This window comes from Pseudophryne corroboree, chromosome 11 (genome assembly GCF_028390025.1).
Source record: "Pseudophryne corroboree isolate aPseCor3 chromosome 11, aPseCor3.hap2, whole genome shotgun sequence".
Classification (NCBI taxonomy): Eukaryota; Metazoa; Chordata; class Amphibia; order Anura; family Myobatrachidae; genus Pseudophryne; species Pseudophryne corroboree.
Window position 1 is genome coordinate 204,226,156 of NC_086454.1, and position 15,246 is coordinate 204,241,401.

Below are 15,246 nucleotides of genomic sequence, written 5' to 3' on the forward strand. Positions count from 1 at the left end.
ATTTTGGCTATTTTATATGTATCGGGACAGTCTGCTGCTGAGTCCTTTTTAGACGGACAGATAAGCCTCAATATACTTTTTTATCTTGTACGTTTTTAGTGTAGCCACCTGTATGTCTTTTGTATTAAATTATTAAATTGTTAATTTGTTTACCTTAAACATGTCTGGGCTGTCAAATATATACAATTGGGAATAAGCACGTTCCCTAATTTATTGCCCTTTATCATTTAATGACATTGTTTTGTGAAAACGGTACACACTATGTTTGTTATGTTTTTTCTTTACATGTGAATCTCAATTGATCAACAATCATTGGAAATACTTGTAAAACCAGATAAGTGTTCTTGGTTTTAACTATACCCACCTGTTTTTGTCCACCTCTCTAAATTCTGCTATTGCACTCCCAAGCGCTTATTTTCTTCACTACGTATATATATATATATATATATATATGGAAAAAGTGGGGGATAGGGGTACCGGCGACCTGTGTTGTTTTAAAAAAGTATGTACTAAAAAAACTTTGGATTTATGAGCCAAAAAAATATATATATAAAAATAAACCAATTTTAATAAAATATAAAAGTTATTTGATACAAAATTAAAATTTTCAAGAGATAATAGTATATAAATATATAAATATAAGATAGATTTGACTTAGCTTTAAAAATAGGCAGGGGGTCAGTGCAGGGAACCCAACGCGTTTCGTCACATATGACTTCTTTTAATTTTGTATCAAATAACTTTTATATTTTATTAAAATTGGTTTATTTTTATATATATTTTTTTTTGGCTCATAAATCCAAAGTTTTTTTAGTACATACTTTTTTAAAACAACACAGGTCGCCGGTACCCCTATCCCCCACTTTTTCCATACATTCTAGCAATACTCTACCAGCATTGCATTTTTAGGGGGTGGCAGACACCTATAACAAGGTAGAGTGTGTGTTTTTAAAGATTTTCTCTTTTAGAAACGGTTTGACATTACTTTGGAATCCATCCCACAAGTGGCGCTGTATATATATTTTTTCTATATATATATATATATATATATATATATTAGAGATGAGCGGGTTCGGTTCTCAGAGAACTGAACCGTACCGAACTTAATGCTCTGAACCCAGATCCGAGACTGGCTCTGGTTTTCCCGCCTGACTCGGAAACCCGAACGAGACAAAACGTCATCATCCCGCTGTCGGATTCTCGCGGGATCTGTATTCCATATAAGGAGCCACGCGTACCCCCCATTTTCACTCCAGCATTGGAGAGTGTACAGAGAGGACATGTCTCCGTTCTCTCAGTGTCCGTGGCTTGTGCTGAATCTGTGCAGTCACAGTGCTTGTGTCCTCTGCTGCCATATGTCCAGTGCTGCTGTTTAATAAGTCCCTTACAGTGTTGCTGTGTTGTCCTGCATCAGACCAGTGGTAGTGTCCTGGGCATCAGTCATTCCAGTGACCATTCACAGTGGTGGTGTCATCTGCTGCCATATGCCCAGTTCTGCTGTATAATTATCTGTGTTGCCCTGCATCAGACCAGTGCTAGTGTCCTGTGCATCAGTCAGTCCAGTGACCATTCAAAGTGGTGGTCTCCTCTGCTATCATATGTCCACTGCTGCTGTATAATAAGTCCCTTACAGTGTTGCTGTGTAGTGCTGCATCAGACCAGTGGTAGTGTCCTGGCCATCAGTCATTCCAGTGACCAGGCAGTCACAGTGGTATACGCTGCTGCTATATGTCCACTGGTACAGTATTATAATAATAATAATAACAACCACAAGTCCCTCACAGTGTTGATGTATTGTGCTGCAACAGATCAGTGGTAGTGTCCTGGCCATCAGCCATCAGTCATTCCTGTGCCACATATTGTGTTATATAATGCCAGAAAAATAATGGAGAACAAACATTTGGAGGATAAAATAGGGAAAGATCAAGAACCACTTCCTCCTAGTACTGAAGCTGCTGCCACTAGCCATGACATAGACAATGAAATGCCATCAACGTCGTCTGCCAAGGCCGATGCCCAGTGTGATAGTAGAGGGCATGTAAAATCCAAAAAACCAAAGTTCAGTAAAAAGACCCAAAAAAAGAAATTTAAATGGTGTGAGGAGAAACGTAACCTTGCCAATATGCCATTTACGACACGGAGTGGCAAGGAACGGCTGAGGCCCTGGCCTATGTTCATGACTAGTGGTTCAGCTTCACATGACGATGGAAGCCCTCATCCTCCCGCTAGAAAAATTAAAAGAGTTAAGCTGGAAAAAGCACAGAAAAGAACTGTGCGTTCTGAGATGGTATCACAAATCCCCAAGTAGAGTCCAAGTGTGTCGGCGGTTGCGATGCCTGACCTTGCCAACACTGGACGGGAAGAGGTGGCTCCTTCCACCATTTGCACGCCCCCTGCAAGTGCTGGAAGGAGCACCCACAGCCCAGTTCCTGATATTGAAATTGAAGATGTCACTATTGACGTGCACCAGGATGAGGATATGGGTGTTGCTGGCGCTGAGGAGGAAGTTGACGATAAGGATTTAGATGGTGATGTGGTTTGTTTAAGTCAAGCATCGGGGGAGACACCTGTTGTCCGTGGGATGAATAAGCACATTGTGATACCTGGGCAAACTGCCAAAAAAGCCACCTCTTCGGTGTGGAATTATTTCTCCACAAATCCGGACAACAGGTGTCAAGCCATCTGTTGCCTCTGTCACAAGTGTGCAGAGGTGCAAAGACCTGCTGGTGAGTAAATTGTCAATGTGACCCATCAATAGCTCATCCTTCAATTTCTCCCGCACACTGGGCTGCAAGGAAAAGGATAAGATTTCCTAGCCCACCCGCTGGCGGTGATGCAGGGCAGTCAGAGGCGAAAGCTGACATCTGGTCCGGACTGAAGGACCTGCCAACGATTACTGACATGTCTACTATCACTGCATATGATTTGGTCACCATTGAAAGAATGGTGGAGGATTTTATGAGTGACAGCATCCAAGTAGGCATGTCAGACAGTCCGTATGTATACTGGCAGGAAAAAGAGGCAATTTGGAGGCCCTTGCACAAACTGGCTTTATTTTACCTAAGTTGTCTCCCCTCCAGTGTGTACACCAAAAGAGTGTTTAGTGCAGCCGGTAACCTTGTCAGCGATCGGTGTAGGAGGTTACTTCCACTAAATGTGGAGAAGATGTTCATCAAAATGAATTATAAATTCCTCCGGAAAGACCTTTACCAGCAATTGCCTCCAGAAAGTACACAGGGACCTGTGATGGTGGATTCCAGTGGGGACGAATTAATACTCTGTGAGGAGGAGGATGTACAGAGTGAAAGGGGTGAGGAATCGGAGGATGAGGATAAGGTCGACATCTTACCTCTGTAGAGCCAGTTTGTGCAAGGAGAGACTGATTGCTTTTTTTTTTTGGTGGGGGCCCAAACAAACCAGTAATTTCAGCCACAGTCGTGTGGCAGACCCTGTCGCTGAAATGATTGGTTTGTTAAAGTGTGCATGTCCTGTTTATACAACATAAGGGTGGTGGGAGGTACCAAGGACAATTCCATCTTGCACCTCTATTTCTTTGCATCATGTGCTGTTTAGGGACTACTTTTTTTAAGTGCCATCCTGTCTGTAACTCAAGTGCCACTCTTAGATGGGCCAGGTGTTTGTGCCGCACACTTGTGTCGCTTAGCTCAGTCATCCAGCTACCTCATTGCACCTCTTTCCTGTTTGCATCATGTGCTGTTTGGGGCCTATTTTTTAAATCTGCCATCCTGTCTGCCACTGCAGTGCCACTCCTAGATGGGCCAGGTGTTTGTGCCGCACACTTGTGTCGCTTAGCTTAGTCATCCAACTACCTCATTGCACCTTTTTTTCTTCTTTGCATCATGTGCTATTTGGGGCCTATTTTTAAATCTGCCATCCTGTCTGGGCCAGGTGTTTGTGCTGCACACTTGTGTTGCTTAGCTTAGTCATACAGCCACCTCGGTGCAACCTTTTGGCCTAAAAACAATATTGTGAGGTGTGAGGTGTTCAGAATAGACTGGAAATGAGTGGAAATTAATGTTATTGAGGTTTGCTCATTGTAAGGGCTTGTATTTTAAAGTGTTGCTTGGATTTGTAAGTGTATGTGAGTTGGTAACAGCAAAAGCAGGATCTGTAAGCCGAGTGAAAAGGAGGTGCAGTGAGCTGGAACAACTGCAACTGCTAAGTGGAGTATCGGTGCCGCAGGAGAGGTCCCACTCAGAGGGGGCACTGGATATTGAATGGGAAGGTTTGTTTTTAGGAAAAAATACTACGGAGAAATGGGAGGTACTAAAATTCCTGCTAGCTAAAAATACTCTCAAATTTATTCCTACGAGCAGCAAAAAATGAATAAAAATCATAAACCGATGTGGCTTAACAAAAAGATAAAGGAACTTATGGGCAAGAAAAGGCGAGCATTTAAAAAATACAAATCTGACGAGGAAGCAGAGTCATTTCAGCACTATAAGGAATGTAACAAAATATGCAAAAAGGAAATAAGAGCGGCTAAAGTAGAAACTGAAAAACTAGTAGCAAAGGAAAGCAAAGCGAATCCCCAAAAAATCTTTAAATACATTAATAGCAAAAGATTAAAGAAGGAGAGTATAGGCCCTTTAAAAGACAAGTTGGGAGTCTTAAGCAAAAATGATAATGACATAGCGGACACACTAAATGAGTTTTTTTCAACAGTATTTACTAGAGAGGACCCAATTCAGGGACTACCACATAATCTCAATAATGAGAATATCCCACTGATAGGTACTTATTTAAGCGAGGATGTAGTCTGTGACCGATTAAAACATTTAAAGATTAATAAGTCACCAGGTCCCGATGGTATTCACCCAAGGGTTCTAATGGAGCTTCACTCTGAACTTGCAAAACCGCTATTTTTGATCTTTAAGGATTCAGTAATATCAGGTATGGTTCCCAAAGACTGGCGTATAGCGGAAGTAGTGCCTATGTTCAAAAAGGGAAGTCCAGCTGAACCAGGTAATTATAGACCAGTTAGTCTTACATCTATAGTGGGGAAAGTATTGGAAGGTATTCTAAGAGATAGTTATCAGAAGTTCCTTGAAATCAATAAGGTCATTAAAAGGAATCAACATGGGTTTATGAAGGACAGATCCTGTCAAACCAACTTACTTGGCTTTTATGAAACAGTAAGCGCAAACCTAGATCAGGGTAAAGAGGTGGATGTAATCTTTTTAGATTTTGCCAAAGCATTCGACACTGTACCATACATGAGACTTATCTACAAGCTTCAAGAATCAGGGCTAGGAAGCACAATATGCACTTGGGTCAAAAACTGGTTAGATAATAGGGAGCAGCGCGTTGTGGTTAATGGATCTTTTTCAACTTGGATTGAAGTGCTAAGTGGTGTGCCGCTAAGGCTCAGTATTAGGACCGCTATTGTTCAATATTTTCATTAATGACCTAACAGAAGGTCTAGAGAGCATGGTGTCAATTTTTGAGGATGATACCAAATTGTGTAAAGTTATAAATGCGGAGGGGGATGCTGAGTCGCTTCAGAACTACTTAGTTAAATTAGAAGCTTGGGCAGCAAAATGGAGAATGTGCTTCAATACAGACAAGTGTAAGGTAATGCACTGTGGTAACAAGAACAAAAAGAACACCTACCTACTAAATGTGGTAAAATTAGGGGATTCTCTTCTGGAAAAGGACTTAGGTGTCCTCATAGATAGCAAACTAAGCAGTAGTACCCAAAGTAGGACTGCAGCAAAGAAGGCTAATAAGATATTAGCATGCATAAAATGGGGAATTGATGCTAGGGACGAGAGTATTATACATCCGTTATATAATACACTTGTGAGGCCACACCCTGAATACTGTGTACAATTCTGGGCACCTTGCTACAAAAAGGATATCCTGGAGCTAGAAAAGGTTCAAAGGCGGGCGACCACACTAATTAAGGGTATGGAGACGCTGGAATACGAAGAAAGGCTTGCAAGACTAGGCATGTTTACACTGGAAAAGAGGAGATTAAGAGGGGACATGATCAACATTTACAAATATATAAGGGGACAATATACAGATCTTGCGCAGGACCTGTTTTTGGTTAGATCAACACAGAGAACTCGTGGACACTCGCTCAGGTTAGAGGAGAGGAGATTCCGCACAATACGGCGTAAAGGCTTTTTTACGGTAAGGACGATACGTGTTTGGAATTCCCTGCCTGAGGGACTTGTAATGGCCAACTCAGTCAACACCTTTAAGAATGGGTTAGATAAATTCCTAATGGATAAGGATATCCAGGGTTACGGGGCATAGTCATGCACTATGGTTATTATAATAAAGAGGGGTAAAATGTAACGGCAGTCATCAACTTCAGTCAAAATTTTATGCAAAATAATCGTGCATAGGAGACCACAAATAGGTTGAACTCGATGGACAATTGTCTTTTTTCAACCTTAGATACTATGTTACTATGTTAATAATACCGTAGGAGCAAAATTACCCCCAAATTCTGTGATTTTAGCTGTTTTTATGTTTGTTTTTTTCAAAAATCATCCAGATCCAAAACCAAAACACGAAAGCGTGGTTTTGGCAAAACCAATCCAAAACCAAAACACGAAAGTGGGATTAGAACCAAAACACAAAAGTGACAGCCGCACATCTCTAAATATTTTATATATATATTGAAAGAAGAGATTTCCCCAGGGAGCTGATGTCGTACTTTGGTATGTACAAGTTTTGTATAATAAAATAATCTTAAAAAAGAGAGATTGTTTATTTTTTTTTAAAACAATACATAAAACTGTTTACAATTTGCCAAGAATAACAATAAACAATGTTTGTACAGACGATAGTTGTGTTGGTAATTCAAACAACATCAAAATGATCTTCTTTGTAGAGATGTCAGAGAACAATGTGCTAACCCAACGCGTTTCGTCCTACAGACTTCATCAGGGGTGTATTAATCAAAGAATCACAATATGGACATACATCTTATCATGTCTTCAAAAAGGCAATTTGACAATGCTTAAAATAGTATCGGACCAAATTTCACCATATGGGGTATCAATTGAAATTGAATTGGAAGTAACCCTTCCTCAATGTTAACAAAGAACAGATGTGACGATGTTGCACAATAATGAGCAAAGTCATGTGAAAAAACATTCCATCACATACACTGTCCAGTGTATCAGGTACCTATTCAAGAAGCCATGGGTGCAGGCACATCATCTCCAAAAAAGAACTACTAGGTTTTGATAACAGTGCCTGCGTAGCACCGAAACGTCAACCAGTAATGTAGTTTTCTGGCAGCTTTTCCAGCTTATGCTTTATCATCACTAAAAAAACTTTTTCAACCAGTGGAGTGCCGCAGTACTTGCCTGTCTCTCTCTCTCTCTCTCTCTCTCTCTCTCTATATATATATATATATATATATATATAAAAATAGGGTGCGGGAGCGCACCCGTGAATTAAGTAATAGTCAAATTTTATAAAGTAATGCAATATCCACGTACATACTGTATAAGTTTAAAATCTTGAGTAAAGCAATACAAATGCCAAGAGTAAGACTGACAGTTCTGTGATCTGTGCATCTGAATCTCTCACGTTGGCTCCGGACCAAGCGGATGATGTCACAGTGTCCACATAGTTTAGCAACGCCCAACGTTTTTCGTCCAATCAGGGACTTTGTCAGGGCATTGTGTGTGTGTGTGCGCTGTCTGTGTGTGTGTGCTGCTGTAATCACCACCCCCGGCTCCCTGTGTGTGATTGTGTGTTTCCTGCTGCCACCATGTGTATTGTGTGCTGTATGTAGTGTACCCCCTGCTTCCGCCATGTTTGTAGTTTTCTGTATGTAGTGTGTGCCCTCTGCTGCCGCCATGTGTGTAGTGTGCTCTGTGTGATTTGTATTTTCCTGTGTTGGCCATTTTGTATAATTTTCTACTTATTGAGGCCAATGTGTTTTTGTTGTATTTTCCTGCAGGGGCCAACATGTTTTTTTTTGTCTTGTGCAATGTGGGTAATTCCAAGTTGATCGCAGTAGGATTATTGTTAGCAATTGGGCAAAACCATGTGCACTGCAGGGGGGGCAGATATAACATGTGCAGAGAGAGTTAGATTTGGGTGGGGTGTGTTCAATCTGCAATCTAATTTGCAGTGTAAAAATAAAGCATCCAGTATTTACCCTGCACAGAAATAAAATAACCCACCCAAATCTAACTCTTTCTGCACATGTTATATCTGCCTTCCCTGCAGTGCACATGGTTTTGCCCAATTGCTATCAAAAATCCTGCTGCGATCAACTTGGAATTACCCCCAATGTGTTTAGTCTGCGAGTTGCACCGTACATGTGTCCCATGTGGTATTTGAACAGAGTTGCAGTACAGAGTCAGACACATGCCCCAAGTAGTGTATTAGATGGGTTGCACGTTCCTGGGCTTTAACAGGAGGTTGGCTACTCAGATGCAAATGTAGCATAGTACTGAACGTGTTGCTGATAGTGGCTGGGTACAGAGATGCTGCATTGTTAACATTGGAGGCCATTCTCAGATGGATGAGTTGCACCTAGCATAGTGCTGGTGAAAATCTCAAGGGTGTGACTGATGGTGGCGTCTAAAGACACACAAAGCCTGATTGCAGCACCCTGTATACACTGACTGTGGGCGTCTCAGTCCTTGTCAGATGCATTGATGTAGATCAGGGAGAGCTATGTAGCAATATTAGCATGCAGAGGCAACAGCAGCAAAAGATGCAAGGAGCCAGCAACTGCGTCCAGCTCAGAATCAGGCCTTATGAGTGATCCCACCCTCTGGACAGACTCCACCCCCTCAATAGACCTCACTCCCTTTAAGGCTGCTTCCATAAATTTCCCCGGCTGGTTTTTGATCCAAATCCACCCCTGGCAGCTGGTATGATAAAAGATCAGAACCTATTTCCTTGGTCAGATTTTCTGAGTATGTACAGTAAGTGTAATTCTGACACTTTAGAATACTAATCTTTGCATTGTAGACTTATGTACGAATAATCATACTGTACACAGTGCGAAAATTTGACAGATACGCTCCATGAATGTACGTTCATCTCTGTATCAGGCCCTTCATTTCTATACACTTATTTTTAATGTTTTTATTTAACTGGTTTTAATACAATGATCAAGTAATAATTGTAATATTGCTAATAAAAGCTAATGTAAGTTTTATTATCGGTATCTCAGCAGTGCAGCACATAAGCCAAGTTCTTTCTGCAAATTATTGGAGTCTACTGCTAATCATGACAGCACTTAGGAACACAATTATTGACCTCCTAATTAGATTTACCCTATCTAAGGATTATAGAAGTTATCTTTGTACAAATAAGACATCTGAAAATAGAGTATTACTGATGAAGTTACAGTATTTTTTTTTATTTCTTGTTGCATTGTAAGAGGTTTATTTACTAAGCATTGGGTTCTAAAACCTGGTGCTTCAGATCATGTTTATGCCCAATATTTAAGAGTAATGCTGTTATTAGCCGTGTTTTGCTAGTAAAATTGTTGCCCTTTTAAAATTGTATGCATCTGTGCTGTAGGAAGAAATTGGAGTACCTGATGGAAACAAACACATGAGCACATACAAACTCTACACAGATAATGGGGATCAAACCCAACCCCAGTTCTGTGATGTAACAATGCAGAATATAGAATGGGATGCAGTCCTTTTACCTGCAGTCAATATCCTGACGGTCAAAATACCGACAACCATTGATCAATGGTCAAAATAACGACATGGTCAAAATGCCGATATTAAAAATGTCGGCACGGTCAAAATGCCGACATTTAAAATGCAGGCAGGTCAAAAAATCGACATGAGTTTTTCATGATTTTTTTTTAATTGAAACAGACATTTTTCATACTTTGCGTGGAGGGGGAATATAATAGTGTGCCCGAAGCATGGCGAGCGCAGCAGTACACTTATACGGTGTCCATATCAAAGTATGTCGACATACACAGCAAAAAACTATGACAAACTCATATTGACTTTTCAACCTGTCCACATTTTAAATGTCGGTATTATGACCGTGTCGACATTTTAAATGTCTGTACTTTGACCATGTAGGTATTTTGAGCCTGTTGGTATTTTGAACATTGCTCAACTGTTGTCGCATACATCCCAACTTTCATCCTAGGCAAAGAGGGACACACGCGCAGCTTCGTCGCACGCTCCCGAAAAGCGGGCGTGGCCTATGAAAAGGGGCCGTGGCTTAGCGGGAAGACCCGCGATCGCGAGCCGCGCCCCCATTTTCGTCACTGAGGGGGCATGTCCAGCGCTCGGTGAGCTGCTGGCATGCCCTCTCTCCCACTGTCTGCACTGAATAGACGCTGTGCTCGTGCGCACAGCGTCTATTCACCGCTGCTCTGCTTAGCAGAGCAGAGAGTGCAGGACCCTCCCAACTGCCCCCCCCCCCCCCCCCCACCGCGGGACACTATGGCCCGTGGGTGGGACAGCGGGACAGTCCCCCAAAAACGGGACTGTCCCGCGAAAATCGGGACAGTTGGGAGGTATGGTTGTCGGTATTTTGACTGTCGGGATTTTGATTCATACTGATCCCTGCAGAATCATGCAAGCACATTTGCATGTCTGAATATTTATTTGAAAAAATGGATAAGTGAAACCAAACTCTACTAATGAATACAGCATTTGTTTTTCTTACAGGCATTACTGACTACAGATGAAAGTGTGACTGGAATTATAAATGTTTTAAGTTCCCTTTCTGAGAAACAGAACGGCAATCTAGTGAGCTGGGATGGAAATGTTATTCCTTGGTGACACTCTTGATTCTGCTGTGACCTAAATCTAAGCACATGGTAGACAACTGTTTTTATCTACACAAACCGTCTGTGGCTTGTTATGCCTCAGTAATGTAAACCAATCAGATTTTTGTGAAATGCTATTTTCTGTACCTCAGTAAATAAAAGCACATTAATAATTTTTGATGGTTTGGTAGCAAGTTTTCTTGTGATGAAGTTACTATTTATTACATGTTCATTAATGTATGCAAAACCTTTCCCAAACCACATAAATAAAATGGCCATATTATTGCAAAACATTTATTTTATAGATGAGCGGGTTCGGTTCTCAGAGAACCGAACCCTACCGTACTCCATCATCCGAGCCCGTATCCAAGTCAGGCTCGGGTTTTCCCACTTGACTCAGAAACCAGAACTAGGCAAAACGTCATCATCCCGCTGTCGGATTCTCGCGGGGTTTGGATTCCATATAAGGAGCCGCGCGTCACCGCCATTTTCACTCTGGCATTGGAGAGTGTAGAGAGAGGACGTGTCTCCATCCTCTCAGTGTCCTCAGTGTCCGTGTCTTGTGCTGCAGCTGTCCAGTCACAGTGGTGGTGTCCTCTGCTGCCATATGTCCAGTGCTGCTGTACAAGTCCAGTCCATTACAGAGGTGCTGTGTTCTCCTGCATCAGTCCAGTGGTGGTGTCCCTGTGCTGCCGTATATGTCCAGTGATCCTGCCGTATATGTCCAGTGATCCTGCCGTATAAGTCCAGTGATCCTGCCGTACATGTCCAGTGATCCTACCATATAAATCCAGTGATCCTGCCGTATAATTACAGTGGTACTGTCCTATAAGTCCAGTCCAGTGATACTATCATATATGTCCAGTAATACTGCTGTATACGTACAGCAGTACTGCCATATATGTCCAGCGGTACTGCCATATATGTCCAGCGGTACTGCCGTATAAATCCAGTGATCCTGCCATATAATTCCAGTGGTACTGGCATATAAGTCCAGTGATCCTACCGTATAAATACAGTGGTACTGGCGTATAAATCCAGTGATCCTGCCGTATAATTACAGTGGTACTGGCGTATAAGTCCAGTGATACTGCCGTATATGACCAGTGATACTGCCGTATATGTCCAGCGGTACAGGTGTATAAATCCAGTGATCCTGCCGTAAAATTCCAGTGGTACTGGCGTATAAGTCCAGTGATCCTGCCGTATATGTCCATTGATACTGCCTTATATGTCCAGTGGTACTGCCGTATAAATCCAGTGATCCTGCCGTATAATTCCAGTGATCCTGCCGTATAATTCAAGTGATCTTGCCGTATAATTCCAGTGATCCTGCCGTATAAATCCAGTGATCCTGCCGTATAATCACAGTGGTACTGGTGTATAAATCCAGTCCAGTGATACTGCCGTATATGTCCAGTGATACTGCTGTATATGTCCATTCATACTGCCATATATGTCCAGCGGTACTGCCGTTTAAATCCAGTGATCCTGCTGTATAATTTTAGTAATCCTGCCATATAATTGCAATGATAATGCCGTATAATTCCAGTGGTACTGGCATATAAATCCAGTGATCATGCCGTATAATTGCAGTGATCCTGCCATAAAAGTCCAGTGATCCTGCCGTATAATTCCAGTAATTCTGCCATATAATTTGGTACTGACGTATACTGTAAGTCCATATAATTCCGTATAAGTCCAGTCCAGTGGTGCTGCCATATAAGTTCAGTGGTGCTGTCCTGTCCTGTATATTATTTACTCCAAATAAGGGGTTTATTAATATTTAATCCCAATAATTTTCACAGGGTTTGCCCTGTGTAGTGTTGAGGTATGCTCTCCTGTACAGCATATTGTTATATAACTCCAGAAAAATAATGGAGAACAAAAATTTGGAGGATAAAATAAGGGAAAGATCATGAACCACTTCCTCCTATTGCTGAAGCTGCTGCCACTTGTCATGACATAGACGATGAAATCCAGTCAACGTCGTCTGCCAAGGCTGATGCCCAATGTGATAGTAGAGGGCACGTAAAATCTAAAAAGCCAAAGTTTAGTAAAAAGACCCAAGAAAAGAAGTTTAAACGGTCTGAGGAGAAATGTAAACTTGCCAATATGCCATTTACAACATGGAGTGGCAAGGAATGGCTAAGTTCATGACTAGTAATTGAGCTTCACATGATGATGGAAGCCCTCATCCTCCCACTAGAAAAATAATAAGAGTTAAGCTGGAAAAAGCACAGCAAAGAGCTGTGCATTCTAAGATGGTATCACAAATCCCCAAGGAGAGTCCAAGTGTGTCGGCGGATGCGATGCCTGACCTTCCCAACACTGGACGGGAAGAGGTGGCTCCTTCCACCATTTGCACACCCTCTGCAAGTGCTGGAAGTAGCACCCACAGTCCAGTTTCTGATATTTAAATTGAAGATGTCACTGTTGAAGTACACCAAGATCGGGATATGGATGTTGCTGGCGCTGAGGAGTAGGAAGTTGACGAGGAGGATTCTGATGGTGATGTGGTTAAGTCAGGCACTGGGGGAGAAACTTGTTGTCAGTGGGATGAATAAGTCCATTGTGATGCCTGGGCAAAATACCAAAAATGCCACCTCCACAAATCCGGACAACAGGTGTCAAGCCATGTGTTGCCTCTGTCAATCTGTAATAAGTAGGGGTAAGGACGTTAACCACCTAGGAACATCCTCCCTTATGCGTCATCTGCAGCGCATTCATCAGAAGTACGTGTCAAGTTGTGAAGCTTTGGGTAAGAGCGTAAGCAGTCCACTGACACCTAAATCCCTTCTTCCTCTTGTACCTAAGCTCCTGCAAGCTACACCACCAACTCCCTCAATGTCAACTTCCTCCTCAGTCAGGAATGTCAGTAGTCCTGCAGGCCATGTCACTGGCAGGAAAAACAAGGTTGAGGCTGCGCTAGAATGGATCATTGTGACAATCGTAACAGTGTATCTGGTATTAAAATATCACAATTTATTATATAAAAAGATATATGTATTAAATGCTGTAATTACTTCAAATTAAAAGTTGGATACACCATTAAATAATATGCATATTTTTGTTAAAAACGATATATTACATACAATAACAAAGGTTGTTTGTTACCCAATCGGCCAGGAACTTATCGGAGTGATAATGTATGGGAGTCCGTTCCAAAGTATTCCCCTGTATTTGTAAAGTCCAGTATTTAGTAAGTCTCTGGAGGTTAAGCAATTTCCGTTGGAATACCTATGTTACCGTTAGAGGATTGCGTGCTCCAGGATCTTTGAATGATGAGCTCCTCATGCAATACGGTATTGATGCATTTCCTTGGTGCAGTTTGCTAAATGGAAAACCTCCTAGGGCTGATGAATTGGTCTGGACAAAGTCATGGGATGGTCCGGTTGTTAGGGTCTCCTGCCCTGTGCTGCCACGTCGTCATGGCAACCGGGAGACAAGTGCTAGTGGAGTAACCTGAGCGCAGCTGATACTCCGGTTCGGGTCTTTTGCTGTGCAGTGGTTATAGGCTCTGTGCACGGCAGGGGATCCGGTGCTGGTTTTTGTGCTCACAGTCTGTGAGGTCTGAGTGGGGCGTGGACAGCACCTGCTTTATAAGGCCTCTTTTCAGGGTAAGCAGATGCTGCTGAATCTTTGTTGGTTAGTCAGTTCATGAACGTTAGCCAGTACTGTGTAGCTTTGTATTTGTTTGTTGCTTACTGCAAATAGGCCTGGGAATTTGGTATTACACTCTGCCAATCCAGACCTAGCAGTAAGACTGGAGTCAGTCGTTTAGCTTGCTGGGGTTCTGTTACTACTCTGTGAACTTAGCAAGTTTGCGGCTGTATTCTAAGACTTGCCTGTCTAATCCTGTCTCACTGTGCTAGGTGTCAGGGGTCAGTTTAGTGGCAGTAAGCTAAAACCTGTGCACTGCAAGTGAGAATTTGGATTGTGGAGATTCTCCTTGTGTCTATCATTCCATCTCTGACCAAGGAGTTTACTGCCACACCCGTTGGTAACCCTTTAGGGTTTTGCTGTTGCCCTTAGCAACAGCATTTCGGGTACTCTACGTATTAAAACACAACATCTTGCTTTTTCCATCTTAGCAGTTCTAATACAAGGGAGATACCCAGTTCCTTAGCCTCTGGGCTTCTCTGTTCACTTTGTGTGTATTTTGTTACCCTATCACCTTCTGTGTACGTTATGTCATATCCCCCAGTTTGTCTGTGAGTCCATCTGTTTTGCATAACAGTTCAAACACCAGTACATTCCTGCAGACACTGGAGTGCATAACAGTTCTGACACCAGTACTTTCCTGCTGGCACTGGTGTGCATAACACCGGTCCTTCACACCTTTGTTCCTGGCTTGGATATCTGTACATCTGACGCGTTCCGCTGCGTTCAGCTAGCAGCTTTTACAAATGTATTATTGCATGAGGAGCTTATAATTATTATTGCAAAGGTATAACGTATTGCAATGCTTTATGGTGGGGGCCCAA

General features: G+C 42.2%; 1 protein-coding gene across 1 annotated transcript in view; it reads left to right on the forward strand.

Moving 5' to 3' along the window:
* LOC134969333 (C-signal-like) overlaps positions 1 to 10,934 on the forward strand; it is a 398,632-nt gene extending 387,698 nt beyond the window's left edge. Inside the window, exon 6 of the mRNA XM_063945239.1 lies at positions 10,659 to 10,934. Within this exon, the coding sequence (XP_063801309.1) occupies positions 10,659 to 10,772 (114 nt within the window). The 3' untranslated portion in view covers positions 10,773 to 10,934. The remainder of the gene's footprint in view (positions 1 to 10,658) is intronic.
* The last annotated feature ends 4,312 nt before the right edge of the window (positions 10,935 to 15,246 follow it).